We start from the raw sequence: 16,007 nt of genomic DNA, 5'->3' as shown, positions 1-16,007 counted from the left end.
TTCTGTTGGGAGAAACTTGAACGCTATTAATGTTACAATTGTCGGCACGAGCGCCGCCAGTTCCGCGAGTCTTCAGACTAATTGGTCTCGGATCTAAAGCCACGTATAGGAATTCCCGCCCGCGATCGCCGAGCGTTGCAATTTGTATGTGCATGAATAAGACGTAGCGAATCGTCAAACAAACAGAATAAGCCACGTTGCGTCGATCTAGTTTGTGCTAATATTATACTAATATCCGAATATAATTAGACACTCGTCTACAGACAGAAACATTGCAAATAATATTCGTAGCAAAACTGCGCAAATATATATTCTTTCTTCTCCCTCTACTTGTATCCATATAACAACATTATCTTTTGCTAATTATATAAAGTAACGTGAAAACAACGTTAGCATTATTAACATATATCGCGAAAACCATTTCTGATATCACGTTTTTAATTCTAACGACCAAGCTATAATTAACGAGAAGTAGCGTAGCGTAGATAACACTCGAAAATCTCCGCTACAAGCAGCAGTCGTTTTATTTCTCGGAAAAAGTCACGCGCCTACCTGCGGGTTAACATTGTCATTCAGTGACGATGAGGCCGAGAGTTCGCTTTCGGAATCTCTCCATCGGGATAATTTCAATCCGAACGACCTACAAAACGCGTAATTAAAGAAACACAAAGACCCGACAGAATGTTCTTTCTCTCTGCGAAAGTCGAAGGGAGAAGAATGGCGGTGTTACTCTTCACGTGGCGTATTTCTTGCCGAAAACCCCCGCGGAGAACAATAGATCTGATTAACGCGCAACGACCGTTACAGGTATAGGCGGTCAGTCAATGGTCGCAATTTACACCATCAGCTTTCTGATTGTATCTAATAGCGGCATTCTGCTGGCGCAGCCACTTTATAGTTCGGAACAACTGTGCCGGACGAACTTGCGCGGGAGTCCTCGTGACGCTTTCGAGGGAGTCGCATGAAAATCGCTCTCGCCACTGTTTAACCATTCGACTCGAGTCCATGCCGCGACGGCGTGTCCGAGACGGCTGATGGGAAGGGAAATTAGCAAGATCCGAGATATGAAGGCCGGTTAAATGCACCTCTCTGGCGAAGTAGCATTGAACACCGCCGGACAATTTATCTTCGCCAGCGGCCTTATCGCGATTCCGGTATCTTAGTGTCGCAACAGGTGTTCCCCCGTGATCCCATGATGCAACTAATTTCTTCGCGGCAGCGTCACTCCGAAATATTTCGCGCTTGTTCAACTGACAGGAAAACAACGTATTTTTCTTACAGATATTACCTGGCCACTTCGGAGCACGACTCGGCGGTCCAGCACTTATACAGAGTGTCACTGTTGGACCCGGAGCGCAAGTCAGCGTGTTTGAGTTGCAACATTGTCCGCGAAACGGATGGCAGTCGCTGTTTGTACAACACCGCTAAATTCTCCGCTGACAATTCGCATTACGTGCTTACGTGCGCCGGACCCGGAGTGCCGAGCATAGCCATCTACAACAAGGTACGCCCGCTCCGACCGCTCTGACATTCCGTGGAGTGCGTGAAATTCATAAAATTGAACATTTTACGGGCCACCGCGCCATCTCGCCTGTGCATCATCCCTCTCCTCCCGCGTTTCCAACTTTCCGTCGAATGATTCCGGATCTCGTGTGTCGGATTTCAGCGTAATTCGATCATAAACGGATAATCACTCGTGCGTGCCCGCGCGTAACATATCGGAGCGCAAGATTCCTTTCACTCTCGCTTTCGCGGCGGATAATTCCGCGCAAAATCGCCATCGTTACACATTCGGCCAGCGATGATCTTTCGTATCGGACGCGCTGATGGCGCGCGCATTTGCATATGATATAGACGCGCGGATGACAGCCGCGTAATTCTGCTAGTGAAAGGTACACGAGCCACGGGGCCCGCTATCAGACAGCCGAATCGAATAAATTTCGTTACAGCAATAGAGTACGCGGGTACCACGGTTTAGTTAGCCCGGCCGGAGTAATATACGAGCGGCTGGCCGAGCCGCACTCTCGCACCGTCGCGCGTACAAAGCTCGCCCGAAATCCCGCAACGAAACACATTGCTCTCGCGACACTATACACTCGGTCTAATCAGATCGAGCGACGGATTATCGCCGGTGTTGTTGACTCGGAAAAAGAAAAGGAAGAGGAGGAATATAGAAATTTACAGAATTCAATTCGTACCGATCACAGTCGAGATGTAGAAGTGACCGTAATTACCGAATTGAACATAAACATATATTTTTACGTTCAATGTAATCTAACTAAAAAGGAATCACTCACAATTGATATCGATAGTGTTGCGAAAAAGAATGCTGGGAAAATAATTTCCGCCACTTTTGAATGTGAATTACCTCGCTGTACAACGGTCAGAAAGTAGCCGGCGGGAATGACGCAGCGGCACGATAATGTCGCGTTAAATCGCGAACGTTCCCGAAATAATTCGCGAAATAACTCCGCCGCGTGCGCGCGTTGTCTCCTCGGCAAATTCGTTCCCGCTGTGAAATTGGCGCGGGGATTGAGGAGGGTCTTCTCGCCCTCGGCGCGAAAGCGCGTTACGCGCGCGCTCGACGGTGCAATGGAAAATTCGGTGACGGTTAATTGGAGAAATTGATAATGACGCGTGAGTGTGCACGCGCGCGTGTGTGTGTGTGTGCGTGTGTTATTGGTGTATGAAATTATTGGAAACTTGGAATAGAGGGGACGACGAACTGTTCTCCGCTATTGATACATGCGCGTTACGGGGTAACGGCGTTACGAAGCTATTTAAATTTTCTCTTTGGCCCGGCACAGTCACCGTTTGACCGCGTATGCGTAACCGGGTTTTTAAAACGGTCACGTTTTGTATCAACTTCCAATTTCGCCGCGTAAATAAAACACATTGAGAAAAATGGCGCAATCAACAACAAACGCGGATTGGAATCGACTATTGTTCTGGCGTAAAACACGATGCGATATTTAGATCGACTGTCGCTCCCCTGTAATCTGATTGCCACAGCGACAGACTGGCTGAGGGAAGACACACGGGGGAGGGGTAGAGGGGAGGAAGAAAAGTCGTCGAACTTCGAGATGTCACGAGGAACGAATCCGCGTGCTTTATCGCGATCGACGAAGCGGCATGGTCGAGGGAGCCCGGAAATCTGACTTCCCGGCACTTTTATCGCTTATTTTCGCGCAGCCGATTAATGCCGATAATTGGTTCTTCTCGGCCGGGAAGCCGTCGACAAAGAACGTTAATCCAATTACGCTAAAGAGCGAACGGTCGGCGAAATTCACGCCTTCGAGCTGAGCCAACCGATCCGCCGACGATTCCTCTCGGGCGCGCCGTGTTTATTTAAACGTTTGCAACCGAAGTGATTTCGACATTTGTAATTTAATTATGCACGCGAACCAAGCGCCTTTCGGAATTGAAAGATAGAGGAAATTTGTCATTTAAAGGAATGAAGGCGACTTTGAAATCTCCGAAGCGTCTTCACATATAGAAAAATTATTACTAGTGTATTATAGTCCTGTTGATACCATACAACTTTCGTAATTAAAATATCTTCACTAAGTAGCGAATGAAATAGCGGGATTATTTCAGCCGAACAAAGTTATTGATCCACTCTGTATTATATCAGGGTAATTTGAATAAATAAAATCGAACGTCAGTATGCACCTTCGATATGATTTTTGCAGCGAGGTGCAGTGGTTCGTTTTATACAATAAAATTATTAATTAATCTGTTTTACGCGAATATCGTCTTTGCATGTGTGTTCGTGCAATTATATCGTCAAATATTTTACCAAATTTTCGTTGGAATTCCTTTTTTGATCTTCTGGTACTTTAACGTTATTGCATGCCACGGCATTTTAATTACGATATTATGAGAACAATTATCGAAATTTGCAAAAGAAACAAAGCGTCATCCATTAGTTGCTGCGTTGATTTTTCGATATTTCACTTTATATCCCGTTTTTCCCGCCCAAAAATTCTTCCGCCCGAGAAAAAATTCGCGCGTGGTTTCACTTTGATTACCTTGAAGTTTACCTTTATTTTCATTTTTCTTTTTTAATAAAATATAAAATGAATGAAAAATGAAAAGAAAATGTCATTTGCAGTTAAATTCAATACGAAAATTTCAAATGTTCAATTTTTATTACATATCTCCATAACTGAATGTCCGGTAAAAATGATTCTTATTGGAGTGCAATTTTTAGAATTTCACAGCGCAATTGTGCGTACGGAGGACTTAACGCTTTTTTTTCATTAGTCTTCCTCTTCCTCTCCCATTTTGCTCTCTTGTCTAAAATCCAGAACAAGCGCCTTGCAAAATTCACCGGGATGTAAGTCAGGCGCGCTTTGTCGTTCCTTAACTTCCTCTAAAATTGATCAGCTTACGTTGTGTGAGGCGTGCGCGGCACGAAATTGCAGCCATCTCGTACATATCCCCGGCGCGGTATATATGTTCGCGTAAAAAATATATCCTCGTCCCAATCGAAAATCGATATCGCGGCGTCATATCGCGATCGGCGCGCTGAGACTCCGACAAAAGTCGGAAACCTCCTCCTGTCATTCGGTAAAAGAAAGTTCGAGCGCGGATTCGCGAGGAGCGATCGTGAAAAAGCTCGCCGATGCAAAATCGAGATTCGCTGTCGAGAGACGGAGCGCTCTCTCATCGAGTGCTCGGCGCACAAAAGCGCAGATTGCTCGCTACATTTGCCGCGATCCTCTGGCCTGCGAACTCGGAGGTAAACTCGGCGCAAAAACGCGACCGGAAACTTCGCGGACAATCGCAGCGCCCTTCCCGCCGGTGTTGGCTCGTTCGACTTTCCTAATGCAATTTTTTATCATGATCCTTCCGCCTCCTCCCCTCCTCCTGCCTGCCGAAAAAAAGAGTCCGGACGACTACTTGCAAAAGTGGTTGGACCTTTGAACCGATTCCGATCGACGGGCCGTGGAAAGGGTGCTTTGTTGTCGAAGTTGCGAGCGCAGAGCGGACCGCTAAACGTTCTTCGCTCGTCTTACGACTTTCCGCGAGTTTCCTTTGTTTTTGATCGTGTTGACGGTGTTATTCTCTCCTTCCCTCTCTACTAGGATCTATTACTCGGTGATGGCGCCGTCAGAGTTAGGAAATGACCAGTGATTTATAACGTCCGAGTTGCACCGAGATAAGAGGAAAATCGAGTATTAGAGGGCGTGTCGTTGTAGCCATGTTAAATGCTACATACTGACAAACGGCATGGATTCGGACTTGTTTGATAGACACTAACGAAATGTGACGTAATTAACTCATTCGGATGCCTTTGCAATATTTGACTTTGCCGTTGAAAAGTCGCGTATCCGCCACACACACGTAGGAGAAACGCAAATCCCAATAGATTCTTATCCCGATGCTGTCCGACCACGTCCTTTTATGAGAAATGCTCTCTTCTTTATTTTCAGGATTCCACATTGCTCTTCATGTGGGAGGCCAACAGCGCGGTAGCGGAGATAATAGCCGAGAAATCGCAGCCGATTGTCCACAGATACGAGCTTCCAGTTTCCAATGACTTCAGCGCCCAAGTGAAGCTCCTGATACCACCCGGTGCTGATTTGAGCGGCGCTACCAAATATCCCATGCTGATTCAAGTGTAAGTTCTTGGGTTTTTCCGCTGAACATCTCTCTAACTCTCAATCTTCTCCGATTCTTCCTCTTCTTCTTCGTCTTTCTTTCCGACAAATCTACGCGACCTCAAACTTTTGATATTCGGCCATACCACCGGTGAGCGATGTCGAACGCATCCGACTAGAAATTGTCATCAGGTACACCTGATATTGTTCAAAAAAACAAGATTAGCGCAAGATAATCCTTACTTATAGTAAATCTTATCATGTACTGATAACAATCGAACAAGGAAGACCTTTGTAAACTTATAATGATTAGTAGGTACATATATTAGGACCTTAGAGTATCGTTCCAACGTATTATTTTATAAAGTTTTATTGATCAGGTCCTTTTTGGGTGATCTTTATCCATTATGTAACTTGCATTTAATAGTTTCCGACACGAACTTTTTGCAGCGAACTCATTTTATAATCTTTTCTATAAAAATATTTCTCGCTTTCACATTATTGAAATCGAAAACCGTCCGATTCAAACAATATTTGTGCTTTGATTTATATGTTGTAGGTATTTTTTTTTACTAGTTTAGCACTACCTGTTCTTTATAAATCCTGATCTAACAATAATCTTTTCCATTACCTCACGAGAACATTATGATAAATATCTAAAATCCTGATTACCTCGCAGCATTACATGACTCTTTAGAAGCCGACAGTGTAACCTTAGATGGACCCGATAAGCGATTAAATCAACCCGAGTTGGACCATACGGTAAATATCTTGCGGGCGTTCGGCGGATGTTCGCGTGCAATCGGGCATTTCCTTGGACTCGGCGAGCCGAGTCGAGTTCTTACCGCCTCGCTTTTTGGCGTCGCGTGTATATCTCGGCGTTCACTTAAAAGCATCCATATTTTCTGGGCCGACAAGGAATGTGACAACGCACTCCGCCAGCATCATCAATCGGTTCCGTCATAATGCACTCGCGAGATAAGCGTAATGGAGAGAGAGAGGTGACGAACGTGCAGCAGCGGAACGCAATCTGCACCGTGACGTGAAAACGAAGCTCTTCTTTACGTGGCCTGAATTAGGGCGAGATGTAAAACCACGAAGCGATGAGTCATTCCGTATTCAGTCTTACCGGCGCAGAACTTCAACGGCTTCCCCGATAAAAAGCAGGGCGTTATCGATCTCTCGTTCGGTGTGCGCGTACGCTCATATTTCTAAGTGTATTAATGAAAAGATTGCCGAAGGGCGGAATGGGGCTATTCCGTTCCGTAAAGAGAACGGAGGACCGGTGTGCGCGTCTACTAAACGTAAATCTATTCGCGCTCTTCTTGATGTTCCCGTCATTCCCCCCCCCCCCTCTCTTTTAGTTCTCCAGCTTTCTTCGTGCGACGAGCGTAAGGAGCCTGAGAGAGATCGCCCGGTCATTTCGACCGTGTCCGCGCGAATTAACGGTAACTTCTTTCCCAAGTACTCGGCTGACGCTAGTCGCCGGCTGTTAGTCATTGTCTTGAAAAAGTCAGCAGAATGAGTTTTCCATGTTTCCCCGCATGCATTTAGAATGAGGTACATGCACGACGCGCGTTGGCGAGAGTACGACGGCTCGAGGCCGATATAACTTTCCGGCGTAGATCCTAATAACGTCTAATTTGCAGGCGGTCCTGGCCGAGCCCGAACTTTTGAAAGTACAGCGAACTTATGGCGAAAATTACACACGATGTCCGTTCCCGAAGTAGCAGAAGCTCCGCGCTATATGCACTCACGGCCGGGAGAAAAATAGTAGCGCGATCGTTGGCCCCTTGCACCCTTTATTTTCCCATCTTCTCGTTCGAGACAATCAGAAACTTTAATTTCACCCACGTTCCGACGCTCTGCACCAAGTAGGAACTTCTTTCCGAGCGGAATGACGATTAACGGATTATTTGGCCGTTCCGATCGAAATGTCGTTATATCGTTTGCCCAACGATTCTCCGCACCGGTGGACGAGGGTGGATACACGAAGTAACACAAGGACGAAACGACGCAGCCGACTGAGGTCCAAAAGCGCGGAATAGTTATTGCTGTTGCCATGGCGGACGCGCGTCTCACTCGCGTTTGACGACGGCGAATAAAGAGAAGTTTGAATTTCCACCGCTCGTTTTATAGCCGAGTAATTGTACTGTCGTTGTGTTTGAAACGGGTGTATTGGATCGCTGGGAGTTTTCACAGACACTCGGCTTGTTCTCTCCGCTTTCCGGGTGAAATTCCCGATCGCGACGCTTCGTGATGTTCGATGATACGTCCGCTTTTGTTCGAATTAACGACGCCCGGCGCTAAGCGCTCCGCAAAATCAATGGTCTAATTTCGCGTCATCGAATGGACGCGTTCCCCGTAATTCCTACGACCGGCGTGCTTGTCATCGAGCTTCTACCTCGCTCCGATCATCGCGATATCGCGGCGTCGTTTCTAGGAACATCCTGGCATTTACAGTCTGTCTAACAAGAGTATGGTTAACGTAATTTTTCAATTATTTGTTATAAAAGAATGAGACAAGTCAATAGCAGTGATAGTAACGATTATTATTATTTATTGTTTGTTTCTATTTTTTTATTCTAGTATCAATATTATCCTTGCTATTAATTTATAATGTATGTTTGGCTGTAACGTCAATTGGATATTAATAACAGTAATAATAATAATAATTACAACAATAGTATATAATAACAGTAATTAATATTATTATCCAATTGTTACGTTACGATTAAATATGTATTATAAATTAATAATAAAATATGATAATAATGATATCAGAATAAAAAACTAGGTAGAAACAAATAATAACGTAGTTATACCCTATACTTTTTTTCTACGAAGTCTTTGCTTCATTAATTTCCAGGCATACTCGATTGGATTCACCCCGGGTGATTATGATGGCCGATGGAATATTCGAATGCCATTTCCTTCTTTTCACTGGAAGCACAAATGACTTCGACGTTTTAGGTCGTTATTTCCTTGAAGAATCAGGTCTTGGAATTTTCCTTCGAAATAATTTTTCGGTAGATAGTGTGAAAGCTCTTCTGCAAATTAATACTATTTTTTTTTTAGCATACAAATTATTCGCGAATAAGGATAAAGTGCTAAATCCATATTTTGAAAGCAACTCCAAACGTGCATCTTTACCGAATGTTTAATAGTCCGCTGGAGAAATCTGCCGATAGATAGGATAGATCAAGTTCGACCGATAGTATCTTATGTCCCAAAGGAAGCTTCATCGGAGAAAATAACGTTCTCTCAATCATGATTAATATTTTCGTACGCTCAAGAGATTCTTTTCTCGACGTGTTTCTCGGAGAGCAGAAGTTTCTCCATTACGCTAAAAAATTTTTGATTATAAGTTTATGGACAACTTTGAATACTTTTATATAACAAATTTATGCTTTTTTCTTCAATCTCGCTTATGCTTGGCGTAGTGACAGTCTAAAAGAGAGAAAGAGAGAAATTTGTGGGAGAAACATCTGCACAAACTGTTTATCTTTCATCCCACTTTTTGAGAAATTATCAGTCCTTTCGGATGGCAGAACAAAGGAAGGCTGCATCGAATCGTTGGGTATATACAACAGACGTAGCTAAATACATTGTTTCCTTACAAAAGTTAGACAATAGGTGAGACGTAAGAGAAGGATCTTTTTACACAATATTCGAGGGCTTCCAAAGTAACGTGATTACAAACAAAAGTTTTGCGCTGGTTATGCTCTCGTTAGACAGACTATACATCGCGGGATCGTTACTATCCGTCTTTATTTCCGCGTCGGTCGACGACTTTATCTGGAAAACGCCGTATCAGAAAAGCCATCTTCGCCCTGGAACCTCCATTTCCTAATTCTCGACACCGCTTGACCCCTCTGCGCTCCCTTCCCATCTCTCTTCGAGCCTTTCGTGAAGGAATCCCTCAAGTGGCACCAAGATTTCCCGCAAACGATCGTTGAAGAACTGTAATGAGCGCGAGAGCTGAGAGAATTGTCCGCTAAACAGTCGGAGGAAGGGTACTTTTGCCAAGTCCGCTGCATTGGCGACATTTAGGAGTTTTTAAACCGAGGAAGAGGCCGATTCGGCCCGAACAAATGTTGCAGGGGCTTCATTTAAATTTCTCCCTGTCTTCAACTTGAGAAATTAAGATCACATCTCTACAGATATCACATTCGCCCGGTGCCTTTCTTCTGCTCTACTTCTAACCGATGTAAAAGAATGAAAGTTGCAGCGTGTCATATGAGAATACACGTATAATAATAGAATATATAATAGAATGTTATATAAAGAATACACACACATATATATATATACTATTTATTACATGTTTAGAATTCTAATATACACGTGCGCGAAATTGCGAGTAAACGTGGAATAACCGTGATGAAAGATTTCGCGACAATAATGCGACACGTGATATTTCGTTGACTGACATACGTTCTACGATTTCTCTGTCTCTCAGGTACGGCGGGCCGGGCTCGAATCTGGTGACTGAGAAGTTCAACGTCGACTGGGGCACGTGTCTCGTAACGAACAAAAGTATCATACTCGCCATCATCGACGGCCGCGGCTCCGGCTTAATGGGTAACGACATGCTGTTCGCCGGATATCGGCGTCTCGGCACCGTCGAGATCATCGATCAAATCAACGTCACCAGGTCAGTATATATGTGTGTGTCTCCCTTCCTCCCTTTCCGTCGCCGAAGAGTAATTTTGAATATGAGCCTTCCCCTCGGAAACTTCCATTTCGAAAAGCATTTTGAATGAAAATGATCGAAATCCAGGCTAACTTGTTGGAAGAAGAAAAAGAAAAAGGGTTGGAAGATTGATCGCGCTATTGAACTAGTAACATAGACATAATTCCCAAACTCGAACGAGAGTTTCGCGGCGCGAGAGCTCCGGTTCCATCTCGAATACCTGAGATATCTCAAATTTAACGGAACTCGTCCGAAATCACCTCGTGTAAATCTCCCACCGTAACGACCGGCGGTCTTCCGTACTCGCTCGGAGGCGCGAGTCTCCCGTGAATCTCGCGCGAATCTCGAGCTCAAGCATGATCGTATTCCCGCGGTCTGAACGAGTCAAGGCGAGCACTCGTTCACAATCGCGGTTGACCTCCGCGGCAGACGCGTTGTTAACCCGAGATCACCGTCGGAAGACGCGCGTCCAGCCGCCGGAATGAACCACCTCTACGACAATTACGGTGTAACGGACGCGTAAATCGTCGAGACCGGGCGAGTGCCGTGGCTAACAGCATCGTCGTCGTCGTCGTCGTCGTCGTCCCTTGAAAACGGCCGGCAAAGTTTCGCTTTAGGACAAACCTAATTATAGGCGAGGCCTCGCCGCGACCAAAGTGACTTATCGCGGCGCGATCGGGTAATCCGCTAAACCCTGAGTTAACTAATCTAACTCTCGGTTCCCTCCCACACTCTCCCACGCGAGCGAGGCTCGCTCCACGTTTAATGAAGTTCTTTTTCTCAACACGAGTAGCTCAAGAGAGCGGGAGAGAAAGAGAGAGAGAGAGAGAGAGGGAGCCTAGCGCGTTAACAAGAAGAAAATTGCTCGTACTTTTATCTGAATTTATTGGCTGTGCCTCGTCTCTTTCCATCTCTCTCTCTCCCTCTGGAGACGCCCAGGCTCTCTCCTCTCTCGTACCTTCCACCGGCTGCCGCGAGCAATTTATCTCGATGGAGAGGTAGACGAAGAGCGGCCCGGGTAGCGAGCGAGCGAGCGAAAGAAAGAGAGAGAGGGAGAGTTCACCACTTATATGCTCGTCCATCTTGAAACCGAAACATCAAACTTCCGGGCATGATGAATAACGTTCATTCCTCGGCGGTCGAGGCGATATTTTACCCTTCCGGGCGACAACGCGCCGCTAAGCCGCAAACTCACCGCTGCCGTTCACGTAGGCCGATGACGCGCTGTAATCTCCGCGTCGGAATCACCGGGAGGAATGCAGTTAATTAAACAACGACGAGTCACGGAGGTGTTCACGACTGTCCACCGCGACCGGGACAACAGAGGCGGCGATGTTTAGAACAAACGTTTGAATCGGCGACGGTGGCTCCACCCCCTCTTCTTTCTCCCTCACTATATCCTTTCTTCTCTCACCCCTCCCCCCCATCGGTCCGGCGCGCTTCGTTTCGCCACACTGTAAGTACGTGGATACTCGCTCGCGATCCGTGTATTTTATCCCCCTACGTCTCCCCATATCTACCACCGCAGTGTTTTGCCGGGGTGCATCGCATGGCGCGTCCAGCCCGTAAAAAGCGAGTCGCGGCCTTGGAAGCGGGCCAAACGATTGCGGAATCGTCCGGCTCTCCCGTCGACCCGCGGTCTATCGTACGATCTCTCTCTTCCCTTCTTCTTCTCCCCGCTGCCGTATTCCCCTCTCCCTCTTTCTCTCTTTCCCGCTAGGTTTCCAGCCCGTTCTCTCGACCCGCGCCCTTATCCTGCGCGCTCTTGCGCCAGCCCTGCTTCCGTCATCGAAACCAACCTGCCTGTAGTTCCCCGACGCTAATTTCACCGCTTAATCGCGGAGTGACCGGTGTCGCATTATCTCGTCCCGCCGATCCTTCGATCGCGGAATGTCGCTCCGAGAAGGTTTCTCCGCTTTGTCCGCCGGATAAATAAACGAGAAAGACCACTCGAGACGACGCAGCCCCGGGGTGCCGCACGTATTCCAGGACGCCGGGAGTAAACTTCGTTGTCAATGCGCGTTGTTAACGGCGCGGCCGTTCGTGCGGATCGATTGCGCGCGCGCGCGAATTAAGCGAATAGCTTTCAATTTATACTGAAAAACGAGCATCGAATATGTGTGCGTGCGAAAAGTATGAAAAAGAGGGTGGGAGGAGGAGAAGGATACCGGTCAGCCGAGCGCGAGAAACGGAAGAGAGGCGGAAAGATTCTTTCGATCCGAGCGAGCTCCCCTCTCCACTCGCCTCTCTTTCTCACGGGGAAGAAATAGAATTCAACGGGCCGCCGGTCGATTTACGAGGTAAATAAATTTCGCGACGCGGGGGAGGAAACGAAATCTGCGTCGCCGTGTACGAGAGAGAGGGAAGTCGCTACTATTTTCACGGGGGTGGGATCGGTCGGCCGGTGCTGATCCCGCCGGGGCCATTATTATCGAACACACGAGACGCCAGAGACAATAGCCCGAAAAGATTGGAAGGAAGAAGTACGAATTCTCCCGTTTTTTTTTCTCCCCCGGCCTTCTCCTCTATCGGAAAACGCACCGCTTCGCGCCCGGGAATCACGAGACGCGGCCGCATTCGATCTCGAGGAACGTTCCTTCCGCGAGATCTCACTCTCGTTTTCGCGCGTTTCGTAACGCATTTCGCATCGCGGTAGGAAGATGTATTTCCTGAGAACGAGACTGAAAAACAAATTCTCTCATGTGACACGGGGATGCGTTCCGAAACTACATTGTTAACCCAGGTATCGCCAAAATTAGAGGTACACGTTGAAATAAAAACGTAATCACGGGGGCCGTTTCGAGATGCATACCTCGAAATGTCCCTCGTAATTACGTTTTTATTTCATCGTGTACTTCTAACTTTGACCGATACATGATTAACAGTGTAATAAAAAATAGAAGTGTTGCAACCTTTCCGCGACTATACATATTCCCGTAAACAACGAATATTCGCATTCACCGTGCTCGTTCGTTATTCGTTTACTACGTGTGTGCCAATATACTCACATGAACCTTCTGTTCTCGGATTCGTTAAGGTATATACATTTTCCGAACCGTATCATCGAACGTTCGCATTCGCTGTTTATTCGTTGTTTTTTTCCCCTCAGTTTTTACACTCACACTTTAACACGAACTGTAAATGTTCGATGTACCGGCGGTGAATACATCGGGACGCAGCCTTATTTGTCGCGCGAAAAACCGTAGAGCGGTGCTTCAGCGGTCGCGTCTTTTGAGATCCGCGAAGATGCTAATTACTCGGGAAAATTTTCTCAAGAAGATTCATTCGAGGAAGGTAAGATCGTCGCTGCGGCGTCGTAATGCGTAAACGCTCGTGAAAGCCGATTGTGTGCCGTATGCCTTTAATATGAAGCACATCAGTCGCATGCATAATAATACGATCGCGCGGAATGCGCGCGAGATAACGGCGAGGGGCGAGAGGGGGTATGAGGGCAGAAATTACAAAGTGTAGTCGTCGATTCTTATCGCGAAAGCGGTCGACTGCGATCCCGCCTGCGTGTTTTAGCGAGAAAGGTGATTGTCTTTTTACGAGCGCGCGCCGCGGTATTCTCCGGCAAAAGAGGGGCAATTTCGTAGTGCCTTAGCGGGCGCGATCGTCCTATGTACGGAGACAAAAGAATCCATTACAGAAATTCCTCCCCTCGGCGCCCGGCTTTTAATGTCGTTCCAAAATTTTCCGTACAGGTGTTTCTGCCGGCGTACCAACGGCTTCACCCTCCCTCCGCGGTGATGTAATTTACAATGTTGATAACATCGATTACACGAACCCTTTGCATAATAAACCCCTTTCGCCCGCATATTTTGTAAAACGTCAAACAAGCATCTCTTGACTTTCGTTTTACGTCAAACGCGAATAATGATCAAAAAATATGTGTAGAAGAAAACCACCAGACCGGCGTAATATTTTGCCTTTTTTGGGGGGAAGGGGGGGACTTTAAAGCTCTCTGTTGAAAGATATAAAATTGAATCTAGTTTCGAGTGTATCGAAGACATTATCCGCAGTCATCTAAACATTACACCATCACCATTGTAAGCCCGATGATATTTCATCGCGCGAGCGACTACCACCTTCCACGTCACACATTTCCCGACAACATCGATTTCCCATCGGGAGTAGCACTTACAATGAGAGCGGCTTTTTCTCCCCTTGTTCTTCGCAGGCGTCTGCAGGACAAATTACCCTTCATCGACCGTACTAGAACAGCGATATGGGGCTGGAGTTACGGTGGATACGCGACCGGCATGACACTAGCCATGGACCTGGACGGTGTCTTCAAGTGCGGCATGTCCGTCGCGCCTGTTACGGACTGGGCTCTTTACGGTACGTGCGTGTATACGCCGATTTGTTACAGGACATGGGGCGATTTGGAGATTATAGCGCCACGATAACTTACGCGTCGAAGTGATTTTTTTACTTAACACTTTGCGGCCCGCCCTTCGCACGAAACTCTCTCTCTGACTCGAACAAACCGAGTCTATTATTCATACTTAACCGCACTTTTTTTTCATTGCAAATAAATGCCGATATAAAAGCATTTGTTAAAATTAAAGCACATTGGCTCCTTTGATCGTAAAGTTCAACACTTTCTTCTTACCACAGTGAACATAATAAATTTCAATTTTCGCACTTGTTTTTCAAACAATCGAAAATAGTCGTTTTTTTTTTCCTAACTGAGAAAAGTCAAACGTAAGCATATTGATCTTTCGAGATTATGAATATTGCTTTTCGACATTTCCATGTGATTCTCTTCCCTTTTATTTACAATTCTTTCGACGTCACTGAGTACGTTTCACTTTTGCTTTTCTCCACATATCTACCTTCAATCATACATGTACGTGTATATCGTTAATATATTAATGTTTTCATATCGTGACATTATATCATCGGCGGACTACAAAGTATTAAAATAATTTCACGAAGAGAGAGAGAGAGAGAGAGAGAGAGAGAGAGAACAATTCTCTCAGATGATAAAATGAAATTGATCCGCCGACATAAAATAGCCTTTAAATCGGGCTGCTCGTTCTCTTTCCCTCGTGCTCTGTTCTTCGCCGCGGACGAACGTCGTCAGGAAAGAGTTTATTTCCGGAGATCGCGACTTACTTGCAACGCGTACGTTAAGCTCGTTTGGCCTTACGCGATTTGCCTGAGAATTCTCCGCGTGTCGGACTTTTAATGAAGAGCAGCATGGCTCCGCGTGGGAAAGACGCGCCTCAGCTTTAACGTGACTTCTTCAGCCACTTTAAATTCATGCCGGCATTACTTTCATTAAAGCGCGCAGGGAAAATTCGCGTGATTTACAGGACGGTATTAAAAAGACTTATGCGAAGCGTGTGAGACACTTGTGCAGTTTCCGCATAAAATGTTTCCCGCGCGAGTATAAGCGGGTTATTCCCTGTGGCGGTACGTCGCGCACCGCCCTCGACAACGCGGCCGTGACGCGTCGTCGTTTCGTTTCGCAGATTCGATTTACACGGAGCGATTCATGGGCTTGCCGACCATCACCGATAACCTGCAAGGCTACGAGCAAGGCCAGCTGCTCAACAAGGTCGAGAACATTAAGAACAAGATGTATTACTTGATCCACGGGACCCTGGACGACAACGTGCACTATCAACAGTCGCTCATGCTCGCGAAAGTCTTGGAGCAGAAGGACATCCTCTTCAGACAACAGGTACGTCCCTGAG

At 46.4% G+C, this 16,007-nt stretch overlaps 1 protein-coding gene across 7 annotated transcripts in view; it reads left to right on the top strand.

Annotated features, from left to right (window-relative positions):
- Nucleotides 1-16,007, top strand: part of LOC106741812 (venom dipeptidyl peptidase 4) — a 274,378-nt gene that overhangs the window by 254,595 nt on the left and 3,776 nt on the right. For all 7 annotated transcript variants that reach the window (XM_014614165.1, XM_014614172.1, XM_014614169.1 and 4 more), the window contains 5 exons: nt 1,282-1,504; nt 5,439-5,626; nt 10,069-10,263; nt 14,483-14,643; nt 15,783-15,994. In XM_014614165.1, the coding sequence (XP_014469651.1) occupies nt 1,282-1,504; nt 5,439-5,626; nt 10,069-10,263; nt 14,483-14,643; nt 15,783-15,994 (979 nt within the window). The remainder of the gene's footprint in view (nt 1-1,281; nt 1,505-5,438; nt 5,627-10,068; nt 10,264-14,482; nt 14,644-15,782; nt 15,995-16,007) is intronic.

Source organism: Dinoponera quadriceps, unplaced genomic scaffold, assembly GCF_001313825.1.
Source record: "Dinoponera quadriceps isolate SergipeBrazil2010 unplaced genomic scaffold, ASM131382v1 scaffold533, whole genome shotgun sequence".
NCBI classification, from domain to species: domain Eukaryota; kingdom Metazoa; phylum Arthropoda; class Insecta; order Hymenoptera; family Formicidae; genus Dinoponera; species Dinoponera quadriceps.
This window is presented reverse-complemented; position numbering and strand designations above follow the sequence as displayed.